This window comes from Psammomys obesus, unplaced genomic scaffold, assembly GCF_907164565.1.
Source record: "Psammomys obesus unplaced genomic scaffold, mPsaObe1.curated_primary_1811, whole genome shotgun sequence".
NCBI lineage: Eukaryota > Metazoa > Chordata > Mammalia > Rodentia > Muridae > Psammomys > Psammomys obesus.
In genome coordinates, this window is record NW_026593286.1 from 2,801,422 (window position 1) to 2,817,515 (window position 16,094).

The following is a 16,094-nucleotide window of genomic DNA, read 5'->3' on the forward strand; positions in this document are numbered from 1 at the left end:
GTCGCTCTGGGGAAGGATCTGCCCCTGGCTGTCGCTCTGGGGAAGGACATTTAGAAGATGCCCCAGATTATCTTTCTCAGTCCCATTCTATGCACAGCTTTACAGAACACGGGGAACAGTGTGAACAAAGACTTCCAGGGTAGAGAGAGCACCTCTCCTGGAAAGGGATTTGGGCCTCCAAGCTGGAGAACCTACCTCTTTAGTGGCCAGGAAGGGCTATCTGGGTGCTTGAGGGCCGAACTCCTACCATCATGTGATGCCTTTTTTTTTTTTTTTTTTTTGGTTTTTCTCTGTGTAGCCTTGGCTGTCCTGGACTTGCTTTGTAGACCAGGCTGGCCTCGAACTCACATCAATCCACCTGCCTCTGCCCCCCTGAGTGCTGGGATTAAAGGTGTGCACCACCACACCCAGCTCTCGTTTTACCATTCTCTATTCCTTGGTACTTTTAAGAAATGTTTTCAACGGTTATCCCCCTCCCTCAATCTCTTTTGCTTTTGACTAAGTCTTAATGTCAAAATGTGGAGCTGACAGGTCACACACAGAGAGGGGAAACCGTTACCGCAAAGACGTGGCTGGTTGTCCCTCTCTTCCCGTTAGGGTTCCTCTGTGTCAGTGAGCCACGGTACACTGACTTCCGGTCAAAAGAACCACCTTCTATGCCTTTGGGAAAATAGAGGGGAGGCACTTAATCAACCAGAGACCTAGGCAAATGAGTTCTTGTCTACCTCAGACGTTAGACAGCACCTCTGATGTGGTCATGTCCTCTGTGGAGAAGGCTTTCTACCGCGGTGCTCCTTTGCAAGGAGCACTCAGTGATTGTGTGAACACCAATTCAGAACGCTTCTACCTCTTTTAAGAGGGGCAGCTAAGAAAGCCAGTAGGAAAGGGTCAGGCCAAGAAAAGGGGTGGGGCCAGTGAACAGGAGGCGGGGCCAGTAGGAATGATGGGGCCAGTGGGAAAGGAGGCGGGGCCAAAGCTTTTAGGTCACTGGAAGCCGAGTTTGCATCCTTCTCTGTGGCCCTGGAAGAATAACAGGGAGCTTAGGACAATAGGGTCAGGGGCACATGCTGTTAGCATTTAGGCAGCCTGTTCCTGGATTGCTTAGTAACCTATCATGTCATCATGTGTCACCCGCCAGGTGTGGGGCAGATACAGTTCAACCTTCAGGAGCTATAAATGGACCCGGCTCTTACCTCTCTCTCTTCCTCTCTTTTGCTCTTGCTCTCTCCTGCTCTCTCCCCTTTCTCTGTTGGGGCGTCCCCTCCCTTCCTCCATCACATCTCTCTCTCTCTCCTTCCCTTTATCCATCTCCATTCAATAAACCTCTTTCATATAATATCTGTTGTGCGCATCATTTCTAAAATAGCAACACATGCATCTTGTGACAGGACAATGGGCCTGAGGTGCTGGTACTCTGGTCTTCAGGGCAGAAGTCTTTTAGGCCTGTGGCTGCAGAATTGGGGGCCTTGGCCTCCATCCTTAACCAGCTGTTTGTGTTTCGATGAAGGGGTTGACAAAAGCCCACACCTGCATGGCTCAGGTGGGAATCTCTCGGCTTAGAGGGAAATGGGGTTGGCTCAGAGAGCTGTCTCTCCAGACCCATATTCAGGCCCATCCCCCTTCTTCTCTCCTCTCCTCTCCCTTCCCTTTCCTTTCCCTCCCCTCCCTTCATCTCTTCCATCCTTCACCTCTTCCTTCCTTCCTCCCTTCATCACCATCTTCCTACCCCACCTTGCTTGGCCCTCTCCTTCCCTTTCTTTTTGAGAGCTGACTCATAGACACATGGCTGTGCATTAGGAACTCACGTTCCGGGTTAAGTTCTGCCTGTTCCAGGGATCAGCATTGAGTGGAGAGCATGTAGCTGGCTTGGTAGGTGTATGGACCGAGCCCCGAGAAGCTGCCATGGTGCCATGCTGGCCCTGGTAGACCCAATGATGAGCCACCTTGGCCATATGCTGGCAGTGAGATGGTAGGAAAAAACTGGAAGGGAGGCTCAGGGTCTGCAATGGCCTGGTGGAGAGATGCTCTGGCCTTGGGCTGAGTGTGAGTGGCCTCTTGGCAGGGCTTAGTCTGTCCTTGAGGCCAGCCATGAGGAAGAGCTCACTTCTGTCTTCTTCAGGAGCCCCCAGATTTCGACAACCGTTCCTCCTCATCCCCTCTCTAAGTTAAACCCAACTCTGAGGGCCTGGGGGTACTATCCCTCTCCTTCCAGAGAACCTGATGTGTGCTGGGGTCTCAGTGTGCTGGGATCTCAGTGGATGCAAAAAGGAGTCTCTTCCCTTCCCCATCTCTGCTTTCCGTCTGGCAGGAGGGAAGGACCCTCCTCCTCTGTCACACACTCTTACCGCCCCGGTGTGCTACCCAAGTGCATGGGGGAAGCACAGACTTGACCCTCTGAAACTGTAAGGCTGCATAAGCCTTCCATCCTATGAGTTTCTCAACAGGATTTTTCACAGTGATAGAAAAAGTAAGTAATGCACTTCTGTGTGCCCAGGGCAAAGCTGATGTCCTTGTCACCACGGAGACTTCAAGGTCTTCTAATGGCCTGATATCCTGTGCTCTCTGTAGGGACTGTTTATACCGAAACCATGGAAACACTAGCACTACCAGCACCACCTGCCCTTGTTGAAGGCCACTCTGAACAGCACGCATTGTCCCAGGGTGCCACAGTGGCCCTTCTGGGTGTTCTTTGGAGACAGGGCCGAGTGTGGGTTCCATGGATTATGGAGGAGTGTACAAAGCCTCGCTGGCTGTGTCTCTCCTCTGAGCTCAGTTCTCAGCAGTAAGGCAAGAAGGGGAGCCAGCAGCTCTTACCTTGACTGCTGGGAGAATACTTCCTCCTCAGGAGATTGGGCACCGCTGTTGCCTGGGAGGAAGAGAACACCTCTGGGCATCATCCTGTGGTGTAATTTGAACCGACTTGGAACTAATTTTTATTCTGACTTTAATTATCAAGGTCACCTCTTTTTCATTCTCTGCCAATAGTCAGACTCAGCACTACAGGAATGTACACGGTCTGTAAATTATACACCAATACTTATGTGGAAGATACACACCAGGGAACTGTTTGTTTTGGGTGGTGGATTGGAAAGAGTACAAGGACCTGGGTTCAAGTTGCAGCACTGTTTCTTGCTACCACATGCTACAAACTCATCCTGTGTGAACACCAGCCTCGGCCTTTGTAAAGCACAGATTCACAGTTGTAAATCATATTCCCTAGAGTTGTTGTTTGCAAATTTCTCCTTCCTCCTTTTCAAGTGACCGCCTCTCTGCAACATGGTAAGAAGTCCACTCTCTGATTAGCCTTTTCAGGAGTGGCGAGACCAAATGTCCCAGCCACAGAAAGATTTCCCTGTGTCTGGGGTTCTTTCATGTCTCTAGCAGCAGCAGGGAGAGCTTGGAGCCTCTGGGCTGGGCTTTTGGGAACTCACAGGAAAGCTATGGATTTCTGTCAGGACCCAGGGCCCAGTAAGGACCCTGCTGTTATTCTTACACATTTGACCTTGGACAGAAAACAGCAGCACTGAGAACTGGTAAGCTGACAAATGGCTTCACTATGGCTCTCAGTGGATACCTGGGCCAGGGTAAACAGGGCTTCTGGATAGCAGGCCTGGGGACAGCACCCCAATCCTGTCCCTAATATCCCCTAGATACATGGACTCCTCCCAACTCCACTCTCTTTCACCCACACCCCCTCTGAGTCTTCCTTGTGCTTTTCTCATCTTTGGGCCATTTTCCGATATAGTGGACCTGAGACTGTTAGGTGTGGAGGGATAAAAGCCCCAGCTTTGTTGCCCCTGAATAGGACAGCTGGGGTGTGGCATCCCTGTCTGCAGACATGCTTAAAGAGCTGAGCCAGGAAGCCTGGGTGTGCATGTGTCTTCTACTTGGCCCCATCTCTGCATCTCGCTGGGAACTCTGGAATTTTGCCATCAGGTGCTGTCCTGACTGCTCCCACCCCATCTGTGCACCCTTCAGACATGGCTGAACTGTCCAGTCTCCCTCCACAGCCTCCGGCAGCAGCAGGTGCTCTTTTGTGGAAGCTGCCTTGGGAGGCATCAATCGAACGTACCTCGGATGTGCTGGCTTGGTCTTCAGGGTCTGCAGGTGGATCTTTTGGGATCCTGTCAAGTTTCTCAGTAAGCCGGGGAAGAAAGATCTGGAGACCAAGGAAGACATATGTGTTATTACCATCTTGTTGAACCTTGATATTCAGAGTGGGCATCAAGCACAGCCGACATGATGAAGGACAGTGGTTCCTGCAGATACTGGTCAAACATGCTGGGACAGAGACTCCCTCCAAACAAACAAACAAACAAACAGACAGACAGACAAACAGACAAAGCTGTGGATGCAGCAAGTTAAAATACACTCTACAGCTAGCTTTCCGTTTCAGATACCAACAAGCAGTTCTTGCCATAGTATGAACTTGAGGTCACACAGGGCATTATTTACATGGGAAAGTCAGGCTTTGTGTTTTTGTTTTTATCTGAAACATCGCATTTACCAGACATCAAAGATTTAACCACTGACACTACCTAGGGGCACTGATGATCATTCTTCATTCTTCTTCCCTAACCCCCCACCCCCATCATTGCTCTTTCTGAAATCTCTGACCAGACACTGGGCTCTGCTCACCCTGTAGGGACAGATCCAGTGGCATGAGCCTTCCCTTCAGTTATTCTAGCCACAACCACTTCAAAATGCTAATGCATCAAGTCCACAGTTGGGGTTCCACATAGGGAAGGTTATGTATTAATGAATGGGCATGCATGCGTGACATGTGTAGGCCAGGGGACAGCCTTGGATGTCATTCCTCAGATGTTACCCACCATTTACTTACTTATTCATTTATTGGGTTTTGCTTGTTTAGTGTTTTGTTTGTTTTTAGAGGGGGTATCTGTCTTCCCGTCTCTCCTCCCCAGCACTGGGATTACAGAACACTAGCACCACCATGTCTGGTGTTTTTCTTTTTTTTTCTTTTTCCTTCTCTTTTTACAAGTTCTGGGGTTTGAACTCAGTCCATCATGATGGTGAGCCTGGCACTTTATAGATTTCCCATCTTCCCAGCATACAAGGAGGTTTTCTTTGATTGTTTGTTTATTTTTCAGTTCAAAGTAATAAATGATTAAAAAGCTCCCACAGGGAGCCAGCTCATCAACTGGCTGTGGGAAACACGATTAGCAGCACCAAGAAAATCAGAGCTTTTACTCCATGGGTTCTTGGGAGGTCCTGAGGGGCACTGTGGGCTACTGAGGAGGTCCAGGGGTGGGGACAGTGTCACAAACTTGGTGCTCCATTCCTCTACCCAACTCACTGGGATGCCTGACTTTCTCCGAGGCTTTGCTGAAGGTTTCACTGTGAGTCCTGCTGCCCTCAGAGCTGCAATCCTGGACTCGATGTCTGAGACCTAGAAAAGAGAGGACGGATGACGGGCATGACAGAAGACAGATAGACAGAGAGGTGTCACCCAGCATCCCATCTTAGATCATAGAGATCCCCAGCTCAGAGACTCCACCACAGCCTGGCCCTGGGGCATCCCCTCCCTTCGTCCCCAGTTGTCAGAATCTTGCAGGATGTCTCGGGGTGCTGTGAGCTTTCTGGAGGCACAACAAAGGCTGGCTCCCATTTGTGGGATGAGGTGTATGTGGGGGACAGCTGGACTAATCCTGACCTGGCCACTCCCACCTGCCACCACCAGAGCCACCCTTGCCTTGTTCCCACCTCCTTGACCACTCTTCCCACAGGGGTCAGAAGTATCCAGATGCGGAAACCAAGTTGGTTGCCTCCTCCACTTCTTTTTGTCATGGAACTAGTGACTAAGCTCAGGGCCTTGCACATGCTAAATGCAGGCTGCACCACTGAATGACGTCACCAGTCACTCCCTCAGTTTATTTCTGTGCTCCTGAGGGTTCTCCAGCCACCCTCCCCTGGAACCCTCCTTTCCACTTCCCTACCACAGTGTTTGTGATTTGGGGTTCCACAGCCAATCCTTGATCTTACCAAGCCTGCATTACCCCAGTGCCTTTGTATGTTCTGCTCACTCTGCCTAGACGCCCGTCCACTCAAGCAGTGGCTCTCAACCTGTGGCTCATGACCCCTTTGGAAACCTAAGACCATAGGAAGACTCGGATATTTACATTACAATTCATAATAGTAGCAAAGCTACAGTTATGAAGTCGCAATGAAAACAATTTATGGTTGGGGGGTCGCCACAGCATGAGGAACTGTACTAAAGGAGTGCAGCATTAGGAAGATTGAGAACCACTGTCATGGAGCTTCGGTGCTGGTTTCTCTTCCCACCCACACCTTCTCTAAGCAGCCGTCCCTGGGCACTCTGTAAGATAAACCTCCATATTGTCCTCATACCTAGTTCATGATGGAGTAATTCTGTTTGTTTTCATTTATTGTTTTGGGAAGAGACACACATTACTGCGCTCACTGTCTCCACAGCTGTCTCCTGTGTGACCTACCCACATCAGCCACTTTTTAGAAGGAAACCCTTAAAGGAAAGGCTTGGGCCTGCTTCATCCACTGGCTGTGAGTGGTGGCTAGCTCACACTTCCTTTTCTCGGATACTGGCAACCATTGCTGATTAGGGCAGGGGTGCTGGCTGTCTCTATAGCCTGGGGACTCTAGGGGGAGGACACCGAAGTCCTCCAGCTGTCCCTGGAAGAAAGACTGTGCATTCTGGGCTGCCCTGGGCTATGCACTGTTGATGTATCTCTCCTCTAAATCCCGCCCTGCAGTCATTGCTCAGGCTCACGGGGACCCTCTGCCGAGTCCATCACGAGCCCTGCTGTCCTGCCTTCTCAGCTTGTGCCTGGGCTCTGCTCATGGGATGGGAACAGGGACAACATGTACTCTTGTGGCTGAAAAATTTGCCTGCACTCCAGGTTGAGCAGGGAGTGGAGAGGTGGGAAGGGCCCCCAAATTCGGCTCTGCCCCCCACCCCCATCCTGGCTGCCAGGGAGGCTTCTGTGAGTCTACAGGTGGACTGTTGGGTTGTTAGGCATCTGATTGGGTTCCAATCACCGGGACATTGTCGTTTTGGGGGAAATTCCAGCCAGGGTGTGTGGGGCTACCTCACTCTCAGCTTGCTGAACCTCAGAGGCCGTCATGGCGACTCTGTCCTCCATCTCGGACAGCTCTTCATCTGGGCTCTTTGTAGCCCGAGTAGGGCTCCCAGGGCCCTGAGGGCTTCTTTCCTGTGTCTCCGCGTGCCCTGTGTCTGTGCATACCTAGGGACAAGAAGGGGGACATGGGCGGCTGGTACTGTTGATGGCCCACAGCTGGTCTCCAACCTCTTTACTTGTGTGGTCTTCTCAAGCCCCACCCCCAAAAGTAGCTAGTTAGCTGCCCTTCCTGCCAGAGCAGATGGACCTGGGACTGTCCCTCTTGCCCTGCTCTTTGCCTGGGACCGTAAGGGAGACCTCACCTCTGGGGACACCGTGTGGAGAGTGTCCGGCTTGGCCTCATCTTCTGACGAGGTCCCCGGATCACTGATGTTGCTGGTGAGCTCTTGCAGCCTCTGCCTGAGCATCTCCTCCTCTGTATCAGCGCTGGGGTGTGATTCCATAGCTGGTTCCTGACAGGGCCAGGCAGCAGCTCAGAGGCAGCCTTGGGAGGCGCGCCAGCCTGAGAAGACTCCAGCACCCATGCCCTTAAGTTTAAGACCCACCCTTTGCCCTACTTCAGGGTGTCCTTAAACGTGTTGACCTGGGTAAAATATGTATGTAAGATTTATCACCTTCACTATTGTAGGGCACACAGTTTCTCCTCATCCAGCACTGCCTTCTCCCACCGAACATTCCCCTCTTGCTATACTGAGACTCCAGTCCCACTGGACACTCATTCTCGCTCATCTCCCCAGTCCTCAGCATCCAGGACTCTCCTTTCTGTCTGCAAGGCTGTCCTTCCTGGGCTCCTCCTACAGGCAGGAGGCTCTGCTTTCTGTGGGCAGGTCCTTGCATGTGGGCCAAGTTCTCCAGGTTGACCCACATCATAGTATGGGACAGAACATCTTTCTTTTTTAAAAGATGACCCATTAGACTATAGGGTTTGAACAAGATGTTTCGCTTTCTTTGTGGGGGAAGTGTTCATAAATGGATGGGCCCCCTTCCATACCCCTACTGAGTCCACAAACCCTTCCAATTATTCCCCAGCCCTGGTCCTATGTCTGTGTACCTAAACCATAGCCCTGGGCATTTGGCTGGGGTTCAGTGGCTGAGGACAAGAATCTCGGTTCTCTCAGTTGTGAGACTGAGGTGTTCCACAACAGTGTTCTTCTGGTTCTACCTAGCAATTCTGTGTTCCCATGGGTTTTCAGGGTCTGTCCTGGACTCACATAGCAACAAAGGCCCTCATATTTTCCGGTTATTGTGAGTCCTGGGATAAGGCTGAGGTGTTACTCCATACATCCATGTCACTTTTGCAACAAGGATTAACCCCTCGCAGGCCAACAGCCAGTTGCAGAATGTTGCTGATAGAAGAAAGAGAAGGTGGTGGTGTGTGATGTCTTAGCAGCACCATCGTCGTAGGGGAGTCTTCTCGAGTTCAGATCAAGGGAGGCAGCCTGCATGGGAGCCCATCCCTTTGCTCTTAGATGAGATTTTAAGGACCTAGAATATCTATTTGCTCCATCTGGTTAAAAAAAAAGTCAAAGAAAGCCCACATGCATGTCTCTGGTTGGCTTTGGATGCCAGACAGTTGCCATCTCTTCGCTGCCTAAAGCTACTCTCTAACGTGACGTACTTTGGCCACAGGAAAGTGGCATCATGACTTCAGGTGGAGTTGGGTCATGAGGGGCTGGAAAGGGACTACCGAGAATGATGTGACCACTAGCAGCTGGCTGCTGCTTGTCTATCCTGGGCTGCCTTGACTCAGGGATAGAGACTGGGTGTGAGAGCCACGGAGTTTCTTCAGTGAGGTGTGCAGGTTGGGGATGCTGGCCTCAACGCCCATAATGTCTACCTCCGGCTGAGGGTTCATCTCACGGCGGCTTACGGCACACCTCCCCATACCTCATCGCCTCGTTACTGGCCACCGGCACCTTTTTGTGGGTGCGCTATGCAGGACCCCTCATCTACCTGTCCTTGGAGCACGCTGCACCAACCAGCTGCAAGACCGCTGAGGCTCTTCCCCTGAGGCTCTTAGTGTGGACTTCAGCCTCCCGTCATGGAAGGCTGTGGGCTGACCTTGCAAAGGCCAGGGTGTTACCTGGGCGGAGGGCGGCAGGACTGCGTTTTCCAGGTGGACCAGCATGTGCTCCACAGCCGACACTCGTTTGTTCAACTCCAAGATCTGCAGCAGAGGGGCAGGAGCAGGTTCTGGCTACAGCAGAGGGCCTCACCCTGACTCCCGGCAGCACAGGTGCCTTCCTCCTCTGAAGCCCCAAACCCAGCTAGAGCCACTACTTACGACATGGCCCCAGAAGTTAACTGTGAAACAACCGCTGGCACCAAGGGGGCTAAACCAAGAGGGGGTGAGTGAGGATGGGATGACCACATAGGAGAGGTGAGAAAACCAGCCGGACAAGGCGGCTGAAAGTAGTGACCGTGTCTGCCACTGGGCAGCTCCTGGTCACTTAATGCCCAGGAAAATGTGCATTAAGCAGGACACGGTGACCAAAGACATTAGGTAGCAAGAGCCCTGGGTCACTTGTGACCCAAAGCACAACCTCCTAATTCTTTGACTCACCAGACTTTTGAGTCAGCCAGTCTATTAGCTTCCAGACAGAGCCTGGAAAATCAATTCCTCTTTGCTCTGCCACCTCCCCCACCCAGTAGCCTCTGTGTCCCAAATTATCTCATTTACCGCTCGCCTGGCCTTATGAGAGGGAAATGACACTTACAGGGGCGGGAAGCAGCCACTGTTGGTGGGTAATTACCACAGCACTGAGGACTTGGAGTGGAGGAAGACCACACGCCAGAAATGTCAATGCAAATGTCTTTGAGCCCTCTGCCTATGCTTGCCCTCTGCGGGTGGCCGTGACTCAGGCTTCATATGGCCTGGCCCATTTGGTGGTTGTTGTGTTGGCACTGATCAATATCCTCAGTAGGCTGCTCAGCACAGCTTTGTCGACTTGCCTAGGAGGCACAGGTGGGGGCTTGGAGAAAGGAAAAGCCACCGCCTTCTCAGTGCCAATACTGTCATTATGAATCCCACATGGGGTGAATGAGAAGGGAAGCCGATAGGGAGCCTGGGAAGCTGGGGCTGGAGAGGATGTCAGAGGCTGGGAGGAACCAGGAGACCACAGACCAGGGAGTTAGTTGCCTCAGAGGGCTCAGTGTGGCTTTCTGATGAGGCCCTGGCTGTGGCTAGACCCTGTGGTTAAGTGGGGACCACCAGCCACTGACACAGGCAAGGAACACAGCCAACTCCAGCTTTTGCCTGGTCCCTGGAGCTTCCGGTGCTTTGCAGACAAGCCCACAACACAAGGGGTCTCCTGAGGGACCAGTTTCAAGAAGGGCTGGAGTCTCCCATGTTTGCCAGGATGGAGGCAAACACAGGAGGAAGATAAGCAGCCTCATTTTTCTTGTGGAAAACAAACGGCCTGAGTGTGGCAAGGACACTGTATCCTGAGACTTGAGGGGCTGAGACAGGAGGATGGCAAGCTCTTAAGACCAGCCTGGACCACACAGGGAGAGCCTATCTCACAAATCCAAGGGGCTGTGTGTGAATCAGTTTTAGAGAACTCACCTAGCATGCTTGAAGCCCTGGGTTCCATCCCCAGCATGGAGTGGGAATTTTTCTCAGCCTCTCTCTTCAGAATTCCCTCCACTATCCATTTCTTTCTTTTTTTTTTTTAACTTCTTTCTTTTTTTTAATTTTTTTTTAACTTTTATTAATTACACTTTATTCATTTTGTATCCCCCCATAAGCCTCTCCCTCCTCCCCTCCCGGTCCCACCCTCCCCGCCTTTCTGCATGCATGCCCCTCCCCAAGTCCACTGATAGGGGAGGTCCTCCTCTCCTCCTTTCTGATCTTAGTCTATCAGTTCTCATCAGAAGTGGCTGCATTTCATATGTATGTAAACCATCATAGCAGGCTACATAAGTCCTGTTCAGGCTCAGAACTCTGGACCCAGCTTGTTTGAAATGCAAATGTCACCAAGCCCTACAGGAAGGAGCAGGCTGAGTGTGGGCCAAACCTTGCTTGAACACTGGAATCTTTTGTCTTAAAGACGGCACATGAAGTTCTTCTCTGGCCAAAACAATACAGATTGTATGGCTGTCTCTTGGGGACTCTGCTTTCAATCTTGGTGAGCGTATAATAAAAATTAATTATAATTTTGTTATTATCACAGAAGACACAAGGGGTAACAATATTTTAAATTTCTTCTTAGAGACAGATTCTGGATATGGACACGCCTTGGCTGGCATTGAATTTGAGATCCTTCTATTGTCTTTCAAGTCATGATTAGCCACTCTGCATGGATCTTTTTTTCCTTTCCTTCCTTTATTTTCCTTTTCTTTTCTTTCATCTCTCCCTCTTAACATTTTGAGGAACTCCCATACTTAAGTAGTTGACATTATGTTATACAAATTCACTTCAATGAAGCATGCATATTGACATATCCCTATGATATGGATAATTTTAATGTCTAAAAGTGCTGAAAGGTTCAGTTTCTCTAAAGTGACTGGGTGAGAAAAAGCAAAAACATTGACCCAGAGAAGCACAAAGACGGAATTCTCTCAAACCCCATTACCTGAGTTTCAGGCATAGCCCGGGCCCTCCGCTTGGCATGCTGGGAGGCCGCCCTGAAACCCTGAAGACTGTCTTCATCAGAGGTATCCACATCAGCCAGGTACTGTGAGGGGAACTGTTTGCCCCTGACATCATCTATCCCTTTGGAAAAAGATGGGGTTTGAAATGGAGTGAAGAGTTAAGAGCCCAGGAACGTGTTTGCCCCAGGGAGGCAAAGTTAGCCGTAGCTGAGCTCCATTAGGGTTTGGTGGTCACAGGACCATGGATAACACACACACGTCAGGAAAGAGGCCCCTGTTAGCCTGGATGGAGGGGTGGCTTGCTTAGCAGGTCCATCCTGCTTTTTAAATCCTCCCTAGAAACTACCTAAGTCGCATTGCACCCCTCCAACACAGCATGGGAGACCCTGTGCCAAGAATACCTCAAGCCCAGCCCATACTCACTCCCTACGAGTTGTATGTTGCTTTAAGATGCTAAGTTGGTCACATTTGTCAACAGATGTGATCATCTCCTTTAGTCCCTACAACTTTGGTATGAGCTAGATGTCGCTGCCAGGACAGTGAGGGTCAGGGAAGTCATGGTGGCACACCATAGAATCACATCTGTGCTCCATCACAAGAAGAGCTGGCCACACTCTAACACTCCTTACTAACCACCTTCATTGTGATACCCGCCCCCCCCCCCCCAACTCCCCATCCAGGAGATGCTATGTAGAAAGTCCTGTGTGAGAAACAAGCTGCTGCCTGGGTTCCGATCTCAGAACTTTCCAGACATAAGGGCCTTTGCTTGCCATTGCTAGGTCTCTTGCTCCTGGCTTGCCTCTTCCACGTGCTCCAGGGTCATGCCATCATGGGACAGAATATAAATTCTTATTGCTGGACAGGCTTATTTACTCCTAGTTTTAGGAACAAGTGAAACCCACCTCTATTCAAAGTCCCTAAGTCCCTAGTCACTGCAGGGAACACAAGTTTACAGTCTCCAAAGACCAGCAACAAGGAGGCTGGAGTGCACAGGTCTCTCTGGAGCAGCTACACATGGCTGGTGGAAGGTGCGTGCTGTCGTGGACTTATTTATTCTAACTTAATCTGTGCCGAATTTAATCACTGAGCCTGGCAGACCTTGGACACAGGAAGAGGCATCCTTGGGAATTTCACTTGGAAGCTGAACTGTCTGATAAAATCTCTTGCTCCTTGTCTCTCGATGGGACCTGCTCTGCTCATCTCCCAGTGTAGCTTTGGACTAGGGGGTTACTGTAGACATTTTGAGGAAATTGTCAGGTTTTTACCCTACACCAGTGACTGTGGACCGGGGATGACTTAAGCCCTTTCCTGATATTTCTAGGCACCCCAGGGAAGCACTGAGCCCAGGGAGGAAAGGGTCTGTGGGGTTTGCTGAAGGACAATCACACTGAAAGAATCAGTCTGTCTATTTAAACTAGGGGGAGGGCCTGTCTTCTTAGGGATGCCTCCTCCCCAGAGTTCCTCTGAAAGAGGTTGGCTATAGCACCTACCAGGCATAGCTGTGGTCCTCAGGGCTCTCTTGCAGGATGCCCCGGGCTCGTCCAGTTCAGTGTGAGCATCCTCTCCGGAGGGTAAAGGGCTGTATGATTGCTCTCCTGGACCAGGGTGACACTCCACAGCCCCTGCACCAGCCTCTTCTAGCCCCTCGGGCTCCAGAGAGGTGGTGTCCTCAGAGTACGGCTCACCTGAGAGGGACTGAGCACACGGGTTGTTAGCTTTGGTCTCCAAAGCTGAACACTAGACAGCCATCTGCTCTGGCAGCATGCTACTCATCTCTGTCTTTGAACACTGCCAAGAGCATTTACCACCCTTCTGCTTCATGTCTGGGACACTGGGGTTCCCTGCGACACTGTGCTCAGGCGTCATACAGGAGACAGAAGTAATTCTGAGCAGCCAAGGGCTCAGGCTCACTCTGGCTGAAGCCTCGAAAACATTCCTGCAAAGATATTTACTTCTTTCTTGGGAGAGAGGACATGGTTACTGTGTGTACTTTAGCAATCACTGATGGTCAGAGGTCAGAGATCAAAGGGTAGAGGTGAGGTTTCCTGAGAAGCCTGTCCTTGGGCTGAGGGGTCTGTATGGCACCATCATCCCCAAGAGATCTTGGTATTGAGTGTTTCCAGAAGCCACTGTCCTGGCTTCTCTATAGTCTGGCCTTGGCTGGTGGAGTGGCATAGGTTCTGGGGGATGGAAGGTTGTAGAAGGACCTATGGACCAATATCTCCTTAGGGGCTGGCTTCTGTGGCCCCTGTTCTCTGTCCTCCCCTTCCACAGGAGTCAGAAGGTCCAACCCTACCCAGCTCAGGCCAGCAATGCCTGAGACCAAGAGCTGCTCAAGGGTTCACAACAAAACCACCTGCCACAGCCTTGCACTCACAGCTATTTTTACTACCTATCAAAGTGTCACGCACACCAGGCATGGATTCTCATCTCAAAACCAACCCTGGAAGGCAGAAATGAGGGGATAAGATTTCAAAGAATTCCAAGGACATGACTAAAGAGCAGTGGGCGGTGAGAACAGCATTTTCATCCCGGAGACCAGCCTAATTTGAGCATGAGGCCCCAGTAAGGCACAGGCATAGCTCAGTGCTGGGTCCTGACTGGCTCCTTGGTGGATGCCATTGTCCATTCTGCACTCCCAGGGCCAAGCACCAACTGTCCCATTCCAGGCTCCTAACTCACCTGCCCGGCTTGAGGTTTCTACCCGCCTCTAGGTCTCCAAGTGTTTTTCTCAGTACCCTGAGATGCTGGCCTTGGGAGAATATGAAGTTTCTGAATTCTATGCTCCCACGCCCTGTCCCCAATTGTCCCCTTGCCTTGAGTCTGATGTGACCACCTGGCTATATGACACTGTGTTCTCAAGTGTAGCTCCAACTGGGGCCCTAAGCCCCTACCCTTCGGCTCAGGTTCCTAAGAGGGGTCGGGAGATGGGCAGACACCAGAGCGCACTGACCTGCAGGCTGTGTGTAGACTCAGGGACTGAGGAAAGGCCCTGGCTGTGGCTGCAAGGCTGCAGAGAGTGATCTGAGTCTTCCTCAAAGTCCACGTCTTGGAAGGAGAGCAGGCGCTTTTTCTTCTTGGGTGTAAGATAAGCAAGACTTGTCAGACCCCAGCCCCATACTCAGCCTCCCCTGGGCACACCCACCCCTAGCTAGAAATGGACCTGAAGGATCCCTGAGGTGGCAATGGGGTCCGTAGTGGCTACCCCATCAGAAGATCCTGGTTGAGCTGTAAGGAAAGTGGGTTCTTGGCCTTCTGGGTGCTGCCTAGTAGGGTGACAGCTGCTGAGGGGCTGAAGGTACCACACTCAGGAAGCATCCTGGGACATTAGCTCACTGACTATGGGGTGGAGATAGGTGACCACTCCATCTTTTAAAAACTATATGTGAGCATTTCTTTACAATCTCCTCCCCTTAGTACAATTACTCTGATCCTTTAAAGGTATGTTTTATTGTAGAATGTTCTAGACATTGGCTGGGTTGCATTCTGTGAGCTCAGCAAATGATGTGAACTGGATGTTGTGCAAGAGATAACAGAGTGTTCCTAGTGCATCTCTCAGAGCTGATTCTCCAGCTCTGTCACCTTCAAAGAGTTCAAGGCCAAACTCACACTCTTCAGCCTACTTCCCCCTCCTCCCTCTGACTCACCATTGTCCTCCTCTCTCAAACCAAGGCACTGCTGAGCCTGCCTCCACCCTCAGAAACAATTCAAAAGATAAATGAGAAGAGAAAAAATGTCTCATTTATCTTTTATCTTATTTATCTTTTTGTCTTTATAACAACCACTTAAAAAGATGAGTCTCGTAATCTGAAAGGTGCAAGGGCCGCATCCCTGAAGGTCCCTGGAGCCATTTGGACACAGGTCTGCCCTCCTGTTCATCTTTGTCACAGCCCCTGAATGCCCCCGAACACCAATCTATCAGGACAGGTCTTGCAGTGGGATTTGTTCATCTTTACCTTCTTTTGGAGTTCTCGAGTGAACATTGGGCTCCCATGCTTAGGAGGAGGGGCTTAGGATGGAGGGAGGAGCTAGGTAGGAAGGAGGGGCTTCGGTAGGAGGAAGCCAAGCTCAGGGATGTGGAGCCACTGAGGACACAGAGGTTCCCTGGTGGCTATGGGGTGGGAGCTGGGGAGAAATGCAGGTGCCTGAGGTATGGCATGGCTGGCAGAGATGTAAGGGAGCTGGGAGGCATGAGGATGGGCAGAAGACCTATGGGATTTGGGGAGAGATACAGTGCCTGGGGAGGGCTTACTTTGCTGTTGATGGGCTGGGCCCGGGCTTCGGAGTCCAGGTCTCCATCCTCATCTGTCTGCTCACTGTCTCCACTCTCCTCTTCCAAGCTTGGTTCAGATCCACCTGCAATAT

General features: G+C 51.1%; 1 protein-coding gene across 2 annotated transcripts in view; it reads right to left on the reverse strand.

Moving 5' to 3' along the window:
- Mlph (melanophilin) overlaps positions 1–16,094 on the reverse strand; it is a 37,597-nt gene that overhangs the window by 4,213 nt on the left and 17,290 nt on the right. Inside the window, exons 5-15 of one of the 2 annotated variants that reach the window (XM_055617097.1) lie at positions 15,982–16,085; positions 14,683–14,802; positions 13,220–13,424; positions 11,711–11,850; positions 9,220–9,303; positions 7,439–7,588; positions 7,086–7,241; positions 5,318–5,410; positions 4,073–4,159; positions 2,815–2,866; positions 560–660 (exon numbers count right to left, since the gene is read on the reverse strand). In XM_055617097.1, the coding sequence (XP_055473072.1) occupies positions 560–660; positions 2,815–2,866; positions 4,073–4,159; positions 5,318–5,410; positions 7,086–7,241; positions 7,439–7,588; positions 9,220–9,303; positions 11,711–11,850; positions 13,220–13,424; positions 14,683–14,802; positions 15,982–16,085 (1,292 nt within the window). Of the gene's footprint in view, positions 1–559; positions 661–2,814; positions 2,867–4,072; positions 4,160–5,317; positions 5,411–7,085; positions 7,242–7,438; positions 7,589–9,219; positions 9,304–11,710; positions 11,851–13,219; positions 13,425–14,682; positions 14,806–15,981; positions 16,086–16,094 lie in introns of both variants that reach the window. The other variant, XM_055617096.1, reaches the window with a different exon arrangement.